The 20,873-nt window shown below is 55.4% G+C and overlaps 1 protein-coding gene and 1 long non-coding RNA gene across 4 annotated transcripts in view; both read right to left on the reverse strand.

The window, feature by feature from the left end:
• LOC309871505 (tyrosine-protein phosphatase non-receptor type substrate 1-like) overlaps nucleotides 1–9,182 on the reverse strand; it is a 38,870-nt gene extending 29,688 nt beyond the window's left edge. Inside the window, exons 1-2 of one of the 3 annotated variants that reach the window (XM_082744584.1) lie at nucleotides 8,745–9,182; nucleotides 7,633–7,720 (exon numbers count right to left, since the gene is read on the reverse strand). In XM_082744584.1, the coding sequence (XP_082600710.1) occupies nucleotides 7,633–7,711 (79 nt within the window). In that variant the 5' untranslated portion in view covers nucleotides 7,712–7,720; nucleotides 8,745–9,182. Of the gene's footprint in view, nucleotides 1–7,632; nucleotides 7,721–8,028; nucleotides 8,218–8,259; nucleotides 8,358–8,744 lie in introns of those variants that run through there. The other 2 variants (XM_082744585.1, XM_082744586.1) reach the window with 2 other exon arrangements.
• Nucleotides 9,183–16,665: 7,483 nt separating this feature from the next.
• LOC309871136 lies at nucleotides 16,666–20,644 on the reverse strand. The gene is made up of 3 exons (XR_014315053.1): nucleotides 19,720–20,644; nucleotides 19,399–19,477; nucleotides 16,666–17,168 (listed from the first exon to the last, which is right to left on the reverse strand). It is a non-coding gene; the product is annotated as an uncharacterized lncRNA (long non-coding RNA).
• Between the last annotated feature and the right edge of the window lie 229 nt (nucleotides 20,645–20,873).

Below are 20,873 nucleotides of genomic sequence, written 5' to 3' on the forward strand. Positions count from 1 at the left end.
AAGTAGTGAGGGCAGGACTGTGCTTTCAGACCAGGGTTACTGCCTATGTGACCTCAAGGCTCTGAGCCTTTTCCTGAAAATGGGGATCTTACTACCCACCTGTTCCTTCTTTCAGCCATATGTATTAGCCTGCCTACTGCTGCCGGCCCCTGTGCTCAGGCCCCAGGAGGCCCAGCAGTGACTAAGATGGACACAGTTCCTACTCTCATGTAGGAACATCTTACATCCTAGCAGGGGACACAAGGCTGAAAGAATGACACAAATACAGAAATGGCTTGGAGTGCTCAGAAACAATTTTGTTGTCATGATAGAGAAGGGGAGACCCACTTACAGAATGGGGTGGCTGGGAAAGGCCCCTCTGAGGAGGCGAGATTACTGCTGAAACCTGAAGGAAGCAAGAGCCAGGAAGTTGTTCCAGTAGGAGAGAAGAGCATGTACAAAGGCCCTGAGGCAAGAAAGAGGCTAGTGCCTAAGAGGGCCAGAAGGAAGGGTGCTGTGGCCATAAGCCACAGAGGAAGGAGGGGGTGGATTGAGATGAGGTCAGACAGACAGACGTGGTCCGGAAAATGCCATGCCCCATGGATCATGGTAAGAAGTCTGACTAAGGGCAGTGGGAACCACTGAGAAGTTTGGAGCAGGAGAAAGGAGTATTTAATTCAGTGAGCTGCTCTGGGTGATGACATGGGAGGGGGCAATAGTGGAAGCAGGAAAGCAGTGACAAGGATGCTGCAGCACTTAGGGCCAGGCCTCAAACCCTAGCTCTGCACTTACAAGCTGTGTGACTTGGGCAAGTCACTGTACCTCTCTGAGTCTTGATTTCTTCATCTGTCCAATAATAATATTTCCCACTTCATAGAATTGTGGTGAGAATTTAATGAGGCAAGGCACAGAGTAATGATTCTATCACAAGGCCTGACATGTTCAATGTCAAGGTGCTCAGTGAGCCAGATCCTATTTTGTCTGGCCCTGACCTCTCCCAATCGCCACACTGCCTATCTCCCTTCACTCCAGGCTCTCTGGCCTCCTTGTTATCCCTGGATCAAAGAAAACTCTTTCCAGCCCCAGGGCCTTTGCACTTGCTATTCCTTCTACATGGCTCGCTCTCCTGATATTCCCATGGCTGCTTCTTCAGTATTATTCAGGCCTCCACTCTTCGGAGAGGCCTTCCTTCTGTCCCCACTCAACCTTCTATGCCTCGTCTTGCTTTCCTTTTCTTCACAGCACCTGTCTCCACCTGATGCAATATTTACTTGGGTCTGTTTTTCTTCCTTACTAGAACATCAGCTCTCTGAGAACAGGTGTTTTTGCCTACCCATGGTTGTCACCCCAGCAACTAGAGCCACCCAGGCACATAGTAGCTGTTCAAAAGTACTTGTTGGACCAATATTTATAACTAAAATGATTGTAACAAGAATAGCAAAGTGGTTAAGAGTAAACCGAGGCTAGGATCTGGCTTTAACTCTCACTGGCTACATGGCCATGGGAGGAGCCCAACTTGGCTTTCAGGAGCCTCGGTTTCCTTTTCTGTGAACTGTGGGTGAAGGACTCCACACTTGTGGGCACATTGGGGGCACTAGACCACGGAGCATATCGAGGGATGTAAGTCAGACTAGTAATGGCTGAAGTGACTCCTGATGTCTAGCATTTGTTTTCCAAAGCTCCCCTGACCCCTCTGCTCCCAGTAAAGTCGGGTGGGGGGGGGCAGTCAAAAAAGAATGACAGATCAGTGTGGAAGCCAGGGGTTGTCCCGCTATTCCTGCTCATTTTTGTGCATGTTTAAAGTTTTCCAAAATAAAAAGGTAAGGAAGGAGAGCACAGATTCGAGGCCTAGCTCATCCCTAGCACAAAGGACACTCTGTCCTTCCACCGAGGCTTCCATTTCTGGGAGACACGGTTGGCAATGGAGCGGGCCCTAGGGGTCCACCCCTCTGGCTGGCTCTCCAGGCACAGAGGCTCCCTGCTCACTTGCTCCGGGCTTTCCATCTCCCCCACTGATCCCTTAGGCTCCTGGAGCCAATCTGAGGCCATCTCACCCCCTGTGCCCCCAAGTGGCTGTGCCAGGAAATCTCACAGACACAAAGAGCCGATCTGTGTCGTGGCCTGACTTCCACCTTGTCTGTTTTGCATCTCTCTGGACAGAGGGCCTGGCCAGACACCTGATGGGGAAAATCCATCTTGCGGGGGGTGGGGGGCTCCGTCAGGAGACCTGCCCCAACAATGCTCAAGGGAACAGGAAAGCAGTTTCAGCTGTGAAAATAGATGCTTCCTTCACCAGTATGGGACGGAAACCCATCCTGGGAACATGGGCCACCTCCAGCTCCTGGGGAGGATACGCTGATTGACAGAAATACGAGAGGAGCACCAAGAAAGCAGGATGCCAGCCCTCCGGGGTCTTGGTTTCTCCTCCTGTCAAACAAGGCTGAGCGATGTCTACCTAACAGCCTGCGCTCTGCAGTCAGGCTGATCTGGGTTGTCATCTGGACTCGGTCCGGATGTGGCCTTGGTAAGTTGCTCCACTTCTCTGACCCAATCTCTTCATTAGTCCAGTGATCTGATAACTGTGCACATCGCCCAGGCTAACTGAGTACCACCGGGATCATACAGGCCAGCCAGCATACAGTGCTCAGCCCCGTAAGTGGCTGGAAACAGTGGTTCCTGTTATTATTACTTTAGTATTTTTCCATGGAATTCGGGATCCTGTCAGATTTCTGGCTTTAACAATGGAAACTTCCAGCACAGCCCAGTTTTAAAAAGGCTTGGCCTAGAAGAAAGGGCGCTTGGCATCCCATCCATGCCTTGCTGTGGATCTGGGGTGTGAGCCCACAAGTGCTGGGCTCTCTTGTCCAGTGGGGCATGGTGAGGCGCTCAGCAAGACCACCAGGGGCTCTCCCAGGCTCCCCCTCTGGCTTTCCGGGTCTGGGAGCGCACAATTCCAAACCCGTGGATCCGGACAGAGACACCTAGAGGCAGCCTGCGCCCACAGCCTCAGTCCCAGGAACAGACAATTAAATCCCACTAGTCTGGGGATCGGCTGCAGTCATCCAGCCTCCAAGGGCCCCTACAGCTACAGGGAAAAACCCCAAGCGGAACACCACGCCCTCCCATGACAGTGTTTGTGATTTCATGCCCAGTGCCTGCAAGAAGCTGTGCCCGGTACTTCACAAAAGTCAGCCCCACTTTGGTAGAGGAGGAAATCCCAGGAGAACAAAGCGATGGTGGCCGCGAGGCTGGCTGGCAGACGTGTGCGGAGCGCTTGCTCCCTGCCAGGCACAGTGACAAGCATACACGTGTGTGCGTCAATGCACTTGATTCTTGAAACAGTTGCTGAGGTCATCTCTGTCTTCCTGAGGAGGGAACTGAGACACACACCAAGCGCTGGAGGTGGCCCCACAGGCGGCGGAGCTGGGATTCACCCTCCGTGGCTCTCGCTTCTGGATCCAGAACTACCACGCCCACCAGATGCAAACCACGTATGCATATGGCCAGGAAACAAGGAGAAAGCAACAAGTAGCCTCCATGGGGGGGTGGGGGGAGAGACAATCCTGGGGGTGGGTATGGTTCAGAGAAGGAGGAGCTCCCTTGGCTCCAACTGAAAGAGGAACAGGTTTGGGCATATGAAGATAAGGAGGTGCAGGGAAGGGGAGCTCTGCCAGTGGGAACAGCATCCACGAAGGCCCAGAGATGAGAGAGTTGAGCTGAGGGCACGGGATGGGTACACAAGCATTTACCAAACTGGGTCAGATCGCATGTTCGCAAGCCTTGCACAAGCCAAACGCCTCGTGTTCATATGTTTGGGGAACGCTGCAGTAAACAGGGTCCAGTGTGGGATTCTACCACTCTGGGGCTTCTCAGGTCTTAGGGGCTCCCCCGCTTGGCGGGCTGGGCAAACTGCGGTCTACGGGGGGCCAGCCCGTCTTGTCAGGTCAGCTTTTGGGGAAATATGTGCCTGAGAGTAAGGCCTGTCAGGGAGGGAGCCCACACAGGCTGCTGCACTTTTCTTTTCTTTTCTTTTCAAGTGTTTTTGGAAAAAACTTGGACCCACTCAACAGTTTGGAGCTGGGGAGTGACATGATCTGCGTTGTGTTGACAGGCCAGAAATCTGAGCACATTTATAAAGAGGGGTGGGGGGGAGAGCCTTCCATCAGTCCAAGACTCTACAAATAAGAAAATAACCTGTCGCACGGAGCCATTGGAAGCAGCGAGCGAGTGTGTGTGGGCTCCGTACAACAGTTTTAGACTCCCTTCCTCTCACACACCCCCTCTCCATCTGTCGCAAAGGGCACCGGGAAGATGCAAGGAGGAATATTCCAGCTCTGGGGGCCTCCAGAGCTCGGCAGCCCAGATGGGGGGCTCTGGTGGAAGTCACATGGCTCCCATGAGCTGCCACTGGCGAGGGGCTCTTGATGTTTCCATCTTCAGTGTGCCTTCCAGGAAGCGACTGTGACTCAGGGAAGGGCTCCTGCCCCAGAAGGAACTCTTGACAAACCTCCATGTGAGCCCGGAGGGGGCTCCTCTCACTCCTTCCAGGCTGGACTAAGTCCCCCTGCCACTTACTCCTGAGACAAGTTACTTCTCCAAGTTGGGACTCGATTTTCCTCATCTGCAAAATGGGGATAAAAAGCCACCTCACGCTTTGTTTTCCTGACTAATGAGATGACATAGGCAGGCCCTCAGCGCACAGTCTCGGGTGCTGTTGCTGTTACCATTCAAAGACATGGATTCTCCTTCTTCTCCACATGTGGTTCCCATCAGGATCTCAAACATGCCAAATGACTACAAATACAGATTGAATCACACCACACCACGGGTCTCCAAGGAGTTGGTAAAGGAATACTTCATGACCAGAAAGGACCCAGAGAACACCATGGGTTTAAAAGAAACTTCCAACAGCCAGAGTCCATTGGGGTCAAAGAGCCCCCCACCCCCTTTGTCTTCTTGAGAAAGAGGAAGTGAGACTAATTTCACCAGTTAGGAAAGTACACAGGAGCCACCGCCGTGTCCCCCTCTACCAAAGGGTCAGAAGGTCGCTGGAGAGCCCAGTTGGCCCCCAACACCTGAACCCCATCTTGGCCTGGCCTCCTCTAGGACAGGGGGAGGAGCCAGGGGGAGTCACCGAGATCTACCCAGTAGGGGCCCCAGAAGCCCGTGACCTCAGTGGGACCAAGCAAAGAGCCTGCAGAACGGATGCCAGGTGCTGTGGGGCTGCCCAGGTGTCCCCGAGACCCTTGCCCTACTCCCAGGCTCCGAATGGCCCTCAGAGAGGTTGTTTTAGGAAACAGGCCTCACGTCGGCTCCAAGAACACAGGTTGGTGACTTCACTGGCATCTTTTTAGAATTTCCCTTTGGCAGCATTTGTGCTAAAAGCAATCTTTAGAAACTTCTTCTCCTGCCTTCCCCAACCCAGATAATTCACATGACCGGCCCCCTGCAAGCGGTGATCATGTGGGGCCCCAGCAATCACATGACACATGCCCCCCCACCCCACCAGGCTGACAGTTCTTCCTGAGACATTAGTAGTCATTCAATCTCATGCCGCCTTCCTAAGCCTGACATTTGAGTTTCTCACTCGAACAAATCTATTTTCTTGGAAAATTGGACAACTGCCTCCTTCTACCTTCCTGCCCTTCTGTCCTGCCTCTCTTGTGCTTTGTCATAAACTCCACGCTGGGAGCAGCCGAGGGAGGGGGGCTGCCGCAGCCCCATCCGGCAACCAGACCAGGTGAAGCCCATGCCGGGGCCCAGAGTGTGACCAGAAGCCCGGAGGACACAGAGGGAAGGAGGCTGGCAGACTTCAGCTATGACAGCGACACCTCACCCCTGTCCCACCACCCTCGGTTAAGAAATGTGTTCTCACCTCCTCAGATTTATTTATTTCAAAGTTAATCTTGGCCCCTCTGCTGCTCCCACTTTTTCAGGCTATTGATGCTGAATGGATTGGAACGGAAGTTTTATGGCCTAATCTTTACCATTTTATAGATTGTTTTTATAGGCCAAAAGGGGAGATTTTTTCACAAGAAGGGTGTCGGTGTTCCCGGCCAGCGCCCCAGGAAAGGCAGGCTGCCCATCCGAACACTTGCTAATCAGCCTCACCAGGTCATTTGCCAGAAACTGAACCACGGGGTCCTGGCTGGAGAAGGGTCTGGAACAGACATTTAGAAATTAACTTGGGCCCCATTCCCTGTGTCAGGAAAATGAAGTACTTGTGAGAGACACTTGTGCATTTCCAGGCCAGATCCAGGAAGGACGTGGGGCAGGAACTAGGACTTCCGCAGGGTGGAAAGGGTGGCTCGGGCAGCAAGAAGTGGATCAGACTGGAGATGCCACTCACCAAGCAGACTTGAAATGTATCAGTGTTTCCTTCCGCCCAGCCAGGACCCAAACATACTGGGAAGACCCGGGGTGGGGTGGGGGATGCCTACGTAGATCCCTGGGGTTCTGGGGAAACTGCAGGGCAGAGAGAAGCTGCTGTCCACCCCCACTTCTCCCTCCACCCACTCTTTGCTAGTTCTCCCTTCCTCACTGCTATCAGATGGTTACCAGTCTCTAGGCAAATGCAAAAGGAGGGGTGGGGGGGGGAGGTGGGTACTGAGCTCATCTTTACCTTCCTCCTAGAGAAGGATGGTGTGGACCCCTCTGCCTACAACAAGATTCCCCATACTTCTCCCCCACCCCAACTCCTTTAAAGCCATTACACTGCCACCCAGGCCCTCCCAGGAGACCCATGGTTTTGCAAAACCCCTTTAAGAAGCAGGACTCCTGAATGGTGACCTCACCCCTTGGCGAACATACACGGTAGCCTTCAGAGCCTGCCGAGGGCTGGAGACAGCCAGGTGTTTGATGTAGGCCAACAAAAAGACATGCTCAGAGCCACAGGTAACAGCCCCACAGAGCACCTGAACTGCAGGGAGCTGCGTGGAAGCCCGGGGAAGGCAGGCAGGAGGAAGTGGGGGAGCCGGGAGAACAGCAAGGAGCAGACCATCTAGCAAGAGGCTTTGGCAAACCCAGGGACAATCCACCGTGCTTTCGTGCTTTCGCATTAGGATCTGTTGATCACAGCAGCTCACCCCCGGAGTTACTGCGGCCTCCCTTCCTCTCTCTCTCTGCCATACACACACCAACACCGTGTTGCTCCACGCACCAGAGGGAAAGCTCACTCTTCCTTAATGGCAACAGCCTGCTTCTCTTCCCTTCCAGGTAGCACCTGAGGGACCTCTGCCCCGACCCCCTCCTCTCAGACCCTGAAGTCAGACGTGCGGAAAGCATAAGTCCAGGGAAAGAGCTTCTAGAGAAGCCAGGGGCACCTAGCTCAGAAAGCTGCTGACAGCCTGCCTTCCCCATCAGATTGGGCAGGGGCTGGGTGGACCAACTCATCTGGGTACGTCCCACTCCCCAGCACTGGGCCCAGCACAATGCCCACACAGGAGAGAGGGAGAGTGGGTCCTACCCATGGCTGTGTGACCTTGGGCAAGTGGCTGGCCGTCTCTGGGCCTCAGTTTCTGCATCTGTAACTCCAGTTACAGACATGTCTCCCCTTACTACTGCTGGACATTAGCCCAGTGGCTCCCACTGGCGCTCTGGCAGGCCTGGGCCCGCAGTTGGGGGACGGCAGCCGCGGGGGGCAGGGGTGCTTACCTGTCCAGGCGCAGGACGCGGCCAGCAGCAGGCAGAGCAGCGGCCCGAGGCGGCCGGGGGCCGGGCCGGCGGGCTCCATGGGCCGCGGCTGCGGAGCGAGGAGGGAGAGCGGCGGTGAGTGCGCGCTCGGGCGGGCGCAGGCTGGAGCGGGGAAATGACTAAGGCTCCCCCCTCCTCTCCCCCCCCACCTCCCCTCCCGGCCGGGCTTCCCCCCCCCCCACCCGGAACAGGCGCCTGGAGCGGCTTAGGAGCCGCCGTCACCGCTGCGATTTTCGGAGAACACCCCCCCCCCCCAACCCCGAGAGATCTAGAGACCGAGACCAGGAGAGACCCCAAGCGCGCGAGAAATAAAGCCAGGGAACGGCCAGGGAGAGGCGGCAGGAGAGAAAAACAGACCCGAGGGAGCCAGGCGGAGAGCCAGAGACACGGAGAGGCGAGAGAGGGGAAGAGGGGAGAGAGAGAAAGAGGGAGAGAGAGAGAGGGAGAGAGCGAGCGGGAGAGGAGTGAGCGAGGCGGCGCGCAGATCGCGGCCGCCAGCGCGGGAGAGAGGAGGACCGCGCGCGCAGGGGCGAGGGCAGCCCGCCGAGCCCCGCCGAGCCCCGCCGCGCCGCCCCCGCCTCTGTCCACCTGCCCCGCCCGGGCTCCTCGCGGCGCCGGCGGCTCGGCTCGGCTCGCTCTCGGCCCGCAGTCCCGGCCCCTGCCCCCGCCCTCCCGGCAGCCCGGCCCCCTCCCGCCTGCCCTCCCCGCCTCCCTCCTTCCCGCCCGCCCGGGGAGGCTGCGGGGCTCGGGCCCGCCAGCCCAGTGTTGCTCGCCAGCCGCGCGCCCGGGGGGCGGGAGGTGGGGAGGAGGAAGGTGGGGGAGGCGGAGGGCTGCGTTGCCCCCTCGCCCGCGCGGCGGCCCTAGCTCCCCCACGCCGGGCCCCGCGGCTGCAGCCCGGGGAGCGGCTCCGCGATCCCCGCCGCCGGCGCGCCTCGCGAGCGCCCGGGACCGGACGGGCCGCCGGCTGCAACAATGTGCCAGTTCGCGCGCCCGCGCCGCTCCCTCCCCGCTCCCCTGTCCCCCTGTCCCCGGCCCCCAGCTCCGCTCCGCTCGCCCGCCCGCCGCGCTCGGACCTGCGCCGCCGGCGAGGGCTAGGAGGCAGTGGGAGCGCCGCCGGGGCTGCCCAGAGGCCGGGGCCCCCGCTCCACTTTGCGCAAACTTGTTTTTCTAAGGTCAGCGCCGCGAGCTGGCTACATCGTCCTCTTAAGGTGGACTGGGGAAGTTGCGGCCGACCTCCTTCCCCCAGCCTCCGGACTCGGGGCCGCGGTTAGTCCCTGCTTCCCGCCGGCTGGCGAGCGGCTGGAGGCGGCACGGGAGTGGGGGTGGAGGGGGGACGGGGCGGGGGTGTCTGCCTTAGGCCCCTCCCGGAGTGGCCCTGCCCCTGGGACCCAAAGCTGAAGGCCCCTCTTGAGGGGTGGGAGCAGTGGGCGCGCGCCCGAGGGGCCCGGTTCTTTCAGAGCGGGGCCGAGGTGAAGGAAAAGCAGGAAGTAAGTGAATGTAGGGGGAAGGGGGAGAGGAAGGAGAGAGTGATGGTACAAAAATAGCGTGTGTGTAGGAAGGACTTCAGTACTGCCTGGAAGAGAGGCGCAGGGAAGCAGGGAGGAGAAGGAACGAGAAGGGGGGCTGTGGCTGAGAAACCAGAGGGGAAGGGTCTGGGCTTCCCCAGGGGCAGTGGGCTCTCAGCCAGGTGCATCTTTGTGGGTAGGGCTGATTGGGAGGGGGTACAGAAGGCCCAGGCAGGGGTGCGGGGGGGGGGGGGGGAAGAGGTGGGGCTTGAAGGCCTGGGATCCCAAAAAATGACAGACAGGGGGTAAGATGAGGGAAAAGGAGAGCAGGGGCAAAGGGCCTGGAGACAGAGGACAGAGCCTCCTGGTGAAACCGCTCTCTCTGTCTCTGTCTCTCTTTTTTCCCTGATGGAAAGCTGTGTTCCCAACAGCAGCCCGATCAGTGACAGGGAGTGGGGATGCTCTGGTCACCTGGCAAAGGGACGTGCCAGGCAGTAGGCAGCGGCAGAAGAGTCCCAGACCCTCTGCTAATTGGAGGGACTGGGGTTTGGAAATTAGCTATAACCCATTTTGCTTCACAAGGCCTCAAGAGGATACAAATGAAACAAGGTGGAGGAAGGGCCAGCCCCAGAAATAGAGAGGGAGTTGAGGCCCAGAGAGGGAGTGCGCTTGCTGAAAGCCGCACAGCAAGGCCTGGGGTAAAAACAAGGTTTTAATTCCTGATTTCCAGGTTGAAGCCCTTTGCAAAGTGCCCCCCTCTCCCCCGGCTCCACCCCAGCCTCCAGTCAATGCCTGGTCCTGGCCTTGTGCTGAGCCTGGGGGGCCGACAGGGTACACCTGTCACCTGCTGAGCATGGACCAGGCTCCCTGCATTCTAATCAGCCACCCATCTCTTCTGACTCTATAGACTTGAGAGAAATCCCTGACCATTTCTGTGCCCCAGCTTCCTCATCTGCAGTGAGGCTAACAGGAGGACCAACCTAAAAAAAACCGGGTGTGAGGATTAGATAAATTCATATTTGTACCGCACTTCAAACAGTGCCGAGCGTGTACCAAGTGCTACGCGGCCTTTGATAAATAAGTAAACTGCTTGGCGCTGGTCCTTGGGAGCCCACAGGGTTCTGAGCAGTATTTGAAGTGTAGGGGGATTTTCTTTTCTTTGGGTGTGGAAGGTACAGCGACCCCCGCAAGGTCCCTGTCCACAAGGAATTCACATGCTAGTGGGGAGACAGATAAGTAGACAAGTAAGAAATAATTCATGAACAACGGAAGAGCATCGAGAGTGAGAAGCTAGGGCTCATTCAGATAAGCACTGGGCCTTCCTGAGATGCTGGGAGCTGAGATGCCAGATGGGGCAGCAAGGTAAGGATTTGGGGATTTGCTGTTCCAGGAGAAGGGAGCAGCAGGTATAAAGGCCCTGGGGCCAGCCTTAGTCAGAGGGGGATAAGCCAAGATGGAGGAGGGTGGTCCAGCCCTTGCAAGGTCCAGCCTTGCAGACCTTGGTAAAAGTATTCTACAGATAGGAAATCATCGGAGGGTATTAAGCAGGGGAGTGCCATGGTCTGATTTATGGGTTTTAAAGGCCACTCTGGTGGAGACTGGAGGGTGGGCCTGAGGTTAGGGAGCAAGGAATTGGGACACCAGTCAGGAGGTGGTTTGGGGGTCCTCCTCATCCGAGGTAGGGGGGTAGGGAATATCTGACTCTGTAGGCCACATCTGGCCAAGACCGTGAAGGTGACCACCCGAGGTTCCTGGGAAAATCCATCACCCGAATCCTTCTGGGGTGTGAGGAGGGGGCAGGAGCTGCTGCTGAAGGTCAGAGACGAGGTCGTCTCCTGGCCCTGGGCTTCCAGAAGGCTCTGCCATTCACCGTTCCCCAGCACATGCACACACAGACCTGCCTAGGATTAGGAAGCCTCGGATTAGGAAGGATAATAATTGAACCACCTGCTATTTACATAGCGCACCTTTGACAAAGGCGCTAGCAGGGCTGCCCCATGCAGGGGCCCCCTCCATCCCGCCTTCTGCCCCAGGAGCCCTCTGGCTTTGCCCTCCTGGTCCAGCCACCACAGAAAAAAAAAAAATCATCCTTCACTGTCAGGGCTGGGAGGTCATGGAAACCAATGGGCAGCTGGGTAGGCTGAGGTTGGGGGACAATTTGCCCGAGGTCACACAGAGAGATTATGGCAGATCATTGAGGTGAACCAGCCACCTCCAGAGGAGGCGTCCTGGGTTGCCCTGGATTAAAGTTGAACTGCTTTCATACATAGTCCCTTCATTCATGCGCGTGACAACATTTATTAAACACCTACCATGTGCCAGGCACTGTACCCTATAGGGCCTGGAGATACAGCAGTGGGGGGGGGGGGGGAAGCCAAGCAAAACCCCTGTCTGCTAAGAGCTGACTGTTGCTAGCAGGGGCAAACAGACAGTCTAGTGGTAAGGTGGAGATAAGGCTACAGGGAAACTAAGCGGGGAAGGGGCCCAGCAGTGCCTAGGAGAGGAGACCCGTCAGGCAAGGCCTCTGAGGATGTGATATTTGAGGGAAGGCTGAAATATTCGAGAAGGGAAGCCAGAGGTAGCCCGATCCCTACTCTGCTCTTCTCTGGCCCTCTCCATGGGCCACCTGTCAGTAATCCTGGCTCCACTTTCCAGAACCAAACTGCCTCGCAGCGCGACTCCCACCTGGGCACCTTCTTGCTCCCCTCGCCCCCCTTTCCCCCATCCACTCTCCACTCAGCAGCCAGAGGGATCTTTTCTGGAAGTCAGGTGACATCCTGCCCCTGTTGTCCAGGGCCCATCCGAAGGAAGATTCCAAGGAGCATGGGAGGAGGTGGGGAGGGAATCAGGGGCTTTGAAGCCAAGACTTTGCTAATTTGACTGGTGTGACTCAGGGGAAAACAAAAAATTTTTTTTTTGTGAGCCTCAGTCTCTCCATCTGTGAAATGGGAATAACCAGGCCCACGCTGACATGAAGGTCATGGTCTGTGTGGTGGGAGCAGCCGTGGTAGGAGTGAATTTGGAGTTTGAGCCTCTGCCCGTGCAGGGATGCCCGGCGTGTGCACCAGGTCCCTTGACACGTGTCATCTCACTGAGGACCCAGCAACGGCACTGTGTTTCCAGAGGCACAAGGCAACCAGGCCAGCGTCACTCTGCCCAGGCCGGGACATGCCAGAACCTGCAGGGACTTGGCCCCGCCCAGGGCTCTGCTCCTTGCTTCCCAGAACCCTGGGCTGGCGTCAACAGGCAGGCCCGCCAGGCTGCCTTTGTATGGGGCCAGTCAGGAGACTGCACTGCCAACCACCTCGTTTTCTGGGCAACAGGAGCCATTTGGAGTTAGAGGCCTCTGCTGTGGAGCCAGTACAATAAAAATAAAAATAGCGAGGCCTCCCCGGGCAGCCTGGACCCGGGGACCCACTGCCTCGGAGAAAGGAGCTCCCAATGAGCTGGCCAGCAATCAGGATGGGGACCAGCAGTGGGAGTGTCCTTACTGCACGCCTGCTCTGCTCCCTGACTATGTGGGGTCATGGCCAAGGCTCCCGGCAGCCATTTTATCCCCGCAGAAACAAGCCCATGGGACTGGAGTGACTCGCATCTAGTGAGTGGCTGAGGGGCCGGACCAGTTAGGATTTGAACCCAGTTCTCCGGATAGTAACAGGTCTTCTTTGTCCGGCAGCTACTCTGCGTTACAGACATGTAACGTAACACGTCTTGTGACGTGTTCAGACCACACCGAGGAGGGGTATGGACAGGGCCCTCTTTTTACAGACAGAAAGCTGCCTTAGAGAGGTCTCTGCTCGCAGGTCCCCTGGCCAGACCATGCCGTGAAAAGAGTCACCTCTCCAAACCCCAAAGCACTTGACCCCCTTCCTAACTTGATTTCATCTTCCTGGCACACCACGTGACCTGCCAGGGGTTGGGGAGGGGGTCTTTATGGCATTTTGTCCATCTCCTGGATGAGTCACAGGTCAGCCTGGCCCCAGCGGCTCAGTGCTTGGCTCTGGAGGCACATCCTATGATGTAGATGCCAGTGCTGCTCAGGTTCGTCCTGGGGCAAATTACCTTGACCATCTCTGCCTCAGTTGCCTCCACTGCAGATTAACAGAAGCATACCTAAAACGTCTCTTGCAAGGGATGAGTTAATATAGGAAAAGATATTGCTGGCTTGCTGTTGTTTTCTCTTCCTTCCACAGCTCCAGGGCCTTCAACAGTAAACAGTAGGTTATCAGTAAATATGTATTCAGTTAAAGAGGTGACCTACCCAAGATGGCACGGTAAGAAATGGGCAGGGCCTTGAATTGTGGGGGGAGTCTCTCTGGGTTTGTGCTTCAAAGTGCCCCGCTTATAACCACCTGTCCACAGTACCCTGCAGCTTTTCCACCATAGCTGCACAGGGATCAGAGCTGCTTTTTTTTCCTACTGAGCAGGCATCATCGTCATCTGGAGTGATTGTTAATACACGGATCCCAGAGTTCCACCCACAGAGTTTCTGATTCAGTGGGTCTTCGGTAAGGCCTGGGAATGTGCATTTCTAACAAGGTCCCAGGCGATGCTGAGGCTGTGGTCTGGGGACCACAGAGTCCATTCCCAGCATTCCCGTTGGTGGGTTCTGTCTAGCCCTCTGTTTTCTGTCCTCCCTGCCCAAGGGAGAGCAGAGGGGGCAAGGGCATGGCTCAGAGATTGCCGCCGGTGCCCCAGAGCTGAGGGGCCGTGACAGATCACGGAGCCAGGGCCTGGGGGAGCCATGCTGTAATTAGTGCTTTCCAAGGGAAGTCAGCAACTAAGTATCTTGGCAGGCAAAGCAGGCAGGCAGCTCGCCTGAGCTCCTTAGGGGTGGGACCAGGCTGTCAGGCCCTAAACACTGTTCTCGGGCTCTGGGGCTCTGGCTCTGCCAGGAGCTGAGCCCAGCTGTGCGAAGCCAAGCCTCCCCCAACACCTCTGGGTGGGGGTGCCCTGCAGGGTGGTGATGCGAGGGCTGGCGTCCAGACAGAGAGCTGATTGCTTTGGCGCGCACCAGGAGACCCGAGTTCAAGTGTGGGCTCTGCCCGTAGTCATACGTGTAGGAGCAGGTACGGAGCCCCAGGCTTGAAGGACTTCAGCGGATTCTCTCATGCTCCTTACTCTGACTCACATGGCCACAATTCTTATCCCCATTTCACAGATAAGGAAACTGAGGCACAGAGAGGTTAAGGGTAAGCTTGTGAGCAGCAGCATGAGACTCTGAATCCAGGAGTTCACATTCCCCGTCTGCTGCTCCCAGTCTCTGCACATTCTGGTTTCTACTTTGCTGAGAGCTGGGGGCCCCACAGTGCAGCTCTCTCGCAGTCTCCCTCACCACCACAGGGCTGGCTCTGTGATTTCCAGGCTCCTCTAGGGCGCCTAGCCCCAGGCCTGTTGACTTGTTGCAGGCACACAAGCATCTGAATAATGAATGAAATAGTGAATGAACAGAAGTAGCAAACTCTTTCCAGTGGTGATGGGCCAGTATAGCTCAGACTGGGATGTGCTTTCAACCCCAGGCTCTGGCCGGCCCAGCAGTGTGATCTTGGGTGCCTCCCAGCCTCCGTGTCCTTATCTGACAACAGTTTGAGGGCAAGATTAATAGATAAAAAGGGCAGGGAGTATATGAAAGAGAGAGAGAAACTAGGAGGAACGGCCTCTGAGAACCATGGCTGGTGCCTCCTTCTGTCCCGACTTCCCCATCTCAGCTCTGCTCATGCGCGTTTGCTAAGGTGTCTTCCTCAAGCCCTCTCTGTCTCTCTTCCTCCTGACTCACAGTCCTGCCAGGTAGTAGTCCTGCGTCCTGCCAAAATAGACGCAGAATCTGACCACTCCTTATCGCCTATGTCGCCCTCTTACCCCACCACCTCCAGCTCTCACTTGGATTCGAGCAGTCACCTCCTCCCTGGCTTCCTGCTTGCTCTCCAGTCTCCCCATCCTGTTTTGTCTTCTGCCTAAACCTGCCATAGCCTTTCTTGTTCCTGTTACTTGCAGTAAAACCCAGGACTCGGGGTGGCCCCCAAGGCCCTGCCCGATCTCACCCATTACCCCTTCTCTTGCCCTGGCTCACTCAGCTCCAGCCATATGCATCTCCTCTGCATTCCTTGAATACCATCAGCAGGTGCCCACCTCAGGGCCTTTGCACTTGCTGCTCCCTGGACGCAGAGCCCCCTCTCCTTGGATAGCTTCTAGCTTGCTCTGCTCTGTCTTTTCTTTTGGGTCTCTACTCAAATGCCCCATCTCGTAGAAGCCTGTTCTAACCACTCTAAGACTCACATTATTTTTCATGCCCTTACCCTACTTTCTTTTTCTTGATAGTGTGTTACATATACCTCTTGGTTGCTCTGGCTTTCCCTCATCTCTGATTTGAGCTCCATGCAGGGTCTTGGTATTGGATCTCCAGTACCCGGAGCTGTGCCCACACAGAGCAGGGCCTCAGTAAAGGATGTAGACAGAGTGAGAGAGGGCGCCTAGCTGCCAGCAGCTCTGTCCGTGAGATGCTGGTCGCTTGAAAGGGGCGTGGGCTCCTCTGCCCCGACATCCCTGCATGGCCTGGGATTCCTCTAGGAACAGATGTCCTCACTGAACTTGGGTTTCCTTCCCAGGCATGGAGGCCAGGACTCCACTTGGCCTCATTCCTGTTCCTGGGAGGAAGTGTCTGTCCCTGGGCAGGAACTGGTCTGGCTCGCAGGGAAAGCCAAAGAAATACACACCACTTTCTCCGCTCAGCTTCTGTGGTCTCGGGGCAGTGGGTGGCCATGCCAGCCTCCACTCCACCACTGCCTCTGGAGCAAGGACAAAGGTGGGATGAGAGTTGCCCCCACCCCCCACCCCGCCCCAGAGCTCCTTAAGTCACAGGAGCCTCAGGGCCATGCAGGGTTGAAGGCTGGGCTTGGAAGCAGATCTCATCTGGCCAGGGTTGGTTCTTCTCATGCCTCCCCACTTGGAGAGCTGAGCTGCAAGGCCTTGGGCCTCACCACAGACCCCAGGGCCGCGCAACGCTGCTGGGCTGGTGGGGCCCTTTGAGGGGATGATGGTTTGGCCATGCTTCAGTCACAGACCCTCACTGAGCACCTGCCATGGGCTGGGGGCTGTGCGGGCGCTGGGGACATTCCCGTTGGAACGGGAGCATGAAGATCAGCCCATGGCTGAGATACACTGTGTCCTCTGTAGGTACTGAAGCTGCTGGGAGAAGCGTGGCCGGGAGGGTCCTGCTGGGGGAATGGAGTTTCCGGAAGGAAGTGATGCGGAGAATCTCACCTGATTATCAGCAAAAGGAACAGTCTTTTGGCTTTGATTTACAGCAAGATGGGGCCCAGGAGCGACAAGGAAAGCAGCATAAACAGATTCCTGGAAGCCACCTCTGGTTTTCTGGGACTCTCTACAACTCCAGAATTGAGCCAGCTCTGGGGAGGAGGAAGCCCCCAGAATGACCAAGGCTAGGCTTGCTTGCCTTCATCGCTGTGGGGTGGGACCCCAGACCCGGTGAAGTTCAGGTAACCCACGGATTCTCAAAGTTTAACCTTGTTACTCGTGGATCCAGATGTAGCAGGTCTGGGGTGGCCCCTGGGATTCTCCCATCTCTAATAAGCTCTCAGGTAAGGCCCAAGCAGCTGGTCCATGGACCACACTTTAAGGAGCAAAGTAGGTGTCTTGCCCAGATGTCCTGGTGGTCTGGGAATCCTGACTGCTGCTCAGGTTCAAGTCCAAATCCTTCAAGTGTGTCATGTGAGGCTCTTGCTATGTTTTAGAGCCCCTTCCTCCCAGCTGAGGGCCTCACACTTGCCACCGTGTGTGCAAGAACCTAATGGATCTTTCTCCCACCCCACACAAGCTGCACCCCACCCCCACCCCAGTGCTTGATGCCCAAGCTTCAGTGGGAAGCAGTAGGCTTCAGAGGCAGCCTGACTGGGTCCAGGTTGCAGCCTCACCAGCTACAGGTGGCGTGACTTTGGGTAAGAGACTTTGCCTCTCTGTGCTTCAGTTTCTCATCTGTAAAAAGGAGAGAGGGGGAAAAAAATCCATGATAGCCTCTTTACAGGGCGATTCTGAAGATTCAAAGAAATAATATATATCAAAAGTCTGGCACACAGGCGGCACTCAATAAATGTTCTATCACTTTCCCACCAGTTCTACCTGTCCTTTCAGGTAAGGATCTATGTGTTTTCATCTCATTATTTCAAGTTTTTCTATTTTTGTGTCTGTGTATTTATGAAGAATAGAATGTATTATCCAAAAAGGATGTAAACATTTGTAAATAAACATACAAACATACATGGAGGTGTATGTTTAAAATGTTTTTCCTGAAAAATAAAATATTTTTGCTGATAGGGACTGTGATAAAAATGTTCAAGATCACTATTTTGAAACGGAGTGGAACTGATAGAAACAGAGAATATTAGAGCTGGAAGGGATTTTAAAGGTTTTCCATTCCCCCCAGCACTCCTTCTCCCACCTGATGCATAAACCTCTCCGGGATGCTAGATTACCTCTAGCAATGGGGAGCTCATTACCTTTCTGGGCAATCCATTTTGTTCAGCAATGGGAATGATTTCCTGAACTCAATGCCTACATGTGTTTCAGCTGCTTCTGAGCTCTGCTCTCCTGTGTCACACAGCTCTGGGATCTTTCTCCTGAGGGCCAGGAGCCAGGCTGTATGCCTAGTAGGCCTTCAATAATGTCCCATGAATGAGTGCGGGTGGCAGAGGGATGAGAGGGGTACCGGAAGGATGACGTTCTTGCCAATTCTCCTTTGGAGGGTACACTAACAGCTCAGTGTCTTTGGGTTTGTCTGCACATGTTTGTGTATACATATATGTGCATGGTATTGTGTTTCTCTGTGTGGCTCTGTCTCCATTGCTGTGTGTGTGTGTTGCATTGCAAATATCCATGTGTGCTGGTGCATGTTTTTCTCTAGGTCTTCGTGTATATGTGTGTTGGGGCTGTCCCTGCAGGGATGTGTGACTGCTCTGATTTGTTTGAATCTGTGAGGGTGGCTGTTGTCTACAGATGTCCATGTGTGATGTGCAGGTCTCTCTGTACCTTTGTGTGTCTGCCTCTGTGCGTATGTGTGTGTCTGCATGAGTAGGTCTCCCCTCCCCTACTCAGCCCTACTGGGGAGCCAGGAGTGACTCCCCTGCAGCCTGGTTGACTGAAGGCCCTCTGACTGGCAGGCAGCAAGGGCTTCACACCCCTCCTCTCCTGCTCTGCATGGCTGTGCTAATCACTGGGTTGTATGCAGATGGCAAATGTGTGGCTGCCAGGCTTGGGGGAGGGACTGTGGAGGGGGGAGCAGATGAGCAGAACACCAAGGAGCAAGAAGACAGTTTAAAGGCAGAAAGGGGAAAACACGCCTGCTTGGCTTGGGAGTTCGGGGTGCAGGGTTCTCTCCAGAAGTACGGATTTTATGAAGAGGATGTGATGTCTATGATATTTTCCTTCTAGTTGAGCTAGAGTCTTAGAGTCACAGGATTCTAGAATTCTAGAATTCTAGATCTGGTGAGTTCTAGAATCTCAGCCCCATGTAACTCTCGACTCTTAGAACCATGTTTGAGGACTCTAATCCTCCTGGGATATTAGTATCTTCAAACACAGATCTTCTCTTTCTCCCTGTTCTCTTGCCTTTCTTTGTATAGAATCATGGCCAAAAAATGACCTTGAAAGTTCATCCTGTCTCCCCCTTGGCTCTGGATGGGGCAGTGGAGAGAGGCTTGTCTACTCAGCTGGGACATTCTTGGGGATGTTGAACTGGAATCTTCCCTTGGCAAGGACTTGTCTCTTGAATGGTCTGGGCTGTCATCTTACCTCTGCCACCTTCTGCTAGGACTGTATTCCCCTCAAAGACAAAGGTGCCTGTGTTTTCGGGATGTATTTTCAGCGTTCAGGAGCTGGTGAAACAGCCTGCAGGTATGAGGAGAGCCAGGGCAGGGCTTTCCTGGGGTCCTCAGCTATGGAGGCTCAGTAACCCAGCCCTGGGGACGAGTGGGCCGCAAACCAGGCAGCCACATTCCCCAGGATGCCCACTTGGGTTATCTCTTTCCTTTTACGGCTCCTCAGAATGACAGCTCAAAAGGTTGGTCCTACTGCAGGGGTCATTTCACTGTACTTTGACCTCCTCCAGGACTCACCCAAACTTCTGAGCATGGCAGCTTTTCAGGCCCTGACTGCTAACCGTCCCATCTGTCCCTCCACACATGTCCAGCCCACTGAATTCCCTACTTACCTTGAATCTATTGAACTTCTTCAGTCTGCATGGGCTTGTTCCTCTCTGCCTCTTTGTCATGATGCAAACTTTTATCCCTCTGTGGAATGCAAGGTCTCACTCAACTTTAAGTGCCATGAGAGAAAGAGTTTGACTTATTTAATATTTTATTTCCCAGCATCTGCTGCAGTGTATGGCACACCATATAGGTACTCAAGATTTGTTGAATGACTAACCGATCAAATATATCCTTCAGAATTTCCCCTCCGAGGCCTCTATCCCCCACCCTCTTATAGGTGTCTCCCACACCTCTACTAGGATTACCCATGGCCCAGAACTTACCCCGCAGATCATGAGTCTTTGCTTCCTGTGTTCGTCTTCTTTACCAGATCAGGAACCCCTTGAAGTTAGGCCTGATCAATCTTTCTACATACAGCGTCCGGTTCAGAGCCTGGCACCCAGCAGGTGCCCAGTAAAAGCAGAGCAGTTGCCAGCAGCCCAGCTTGGTGACTTGAATTCCCCCGTTGGTCCCAACTGTGAGCACTGGTCCAAGCTGTTGGCAACATCTGCTCCAAAGTCTCATTTGCAATTTTACGTTCCCAGGCTCTTGCCACTTAATATTTAATAACTAGGCGGCTGGCCTTCTCTGGCAGCCACTTAAGCCCCTGATTGCCTCTTGTCTGAACTTGGCCCCGAGTGAGGCAGGGACCACCCTGGGGTTAACTATGAGGCCTAAATCCCGAGTCTGGGTCCAGCATCGGGCCAGAGTCTTGGAGACAGAAGGAAGGAATGCCCGTCGGCTTGGGGCTCCCAGATGACGTTTCCAGGCAAAACACAGGGTACATTTGCTCCGGCTTGACTCCTCCTCTCCTCCTCACCATATTAGGCTGGGCCTGCCCCATGCCCTGGTAAGCCAGGGAGGGGGACAGAGGGAAAATGTCTACGGGACCTTCCCTGACTCACATCTGAGCTGGGTGAGGAGGAAGAATCTGGAATCTCCCCCCTACTGGTTGCTGGGTAGTGATTCCCTCGGTGGGATCCAAGCAGGAAAAGTGGGTCTATCCTATGTGGCTTGGCCCCCAGGAGCCAGGGCCGGCCTATGGGGGCGGGGGGGAAGATGTGGCGCCACGGCGTGGGTGTTGGCATCCATGCCAGCCTCTCCTGGCACAGAGCTGGGGAGCACTTCCAAGTCAGCTGTGGAGGGAGGTGAGGCAGGACGGGAGTGAACCGCCCCCTGGGATTGCCCGAGCCGCTGACCTGTGCTGGGAAATCCCACAGGCCCAGGGAGCCAGCCTCTGCAGGACGGCTAGGGGAAAGGGTGGAGAGCAGTCCTGGGAAGAAAGTTCAAGAAGAGGAAACAGCAAGTGTGAGACTCTGAGGTGAAGACCTCAGAGGCCTCGGGCTCAGGAAACGGTCTTCAGAACGAGTTTCTCAGTGGATTCTGGAGGAAGGTGCCGCTGGAATTCGGGCCTGGGCAATCACAGACTTTTCAGATC

This window comes from Mustela nivalis (assembly GCF_964662115.1).
Source record: "Mustela nivalis genome assembly, chromosome: 8".
NCBI lineage: Eukaryota > Metazoa > Chordata > Mammalia > Carnivora > Mustelidae > Mustela > Mustela nivalis.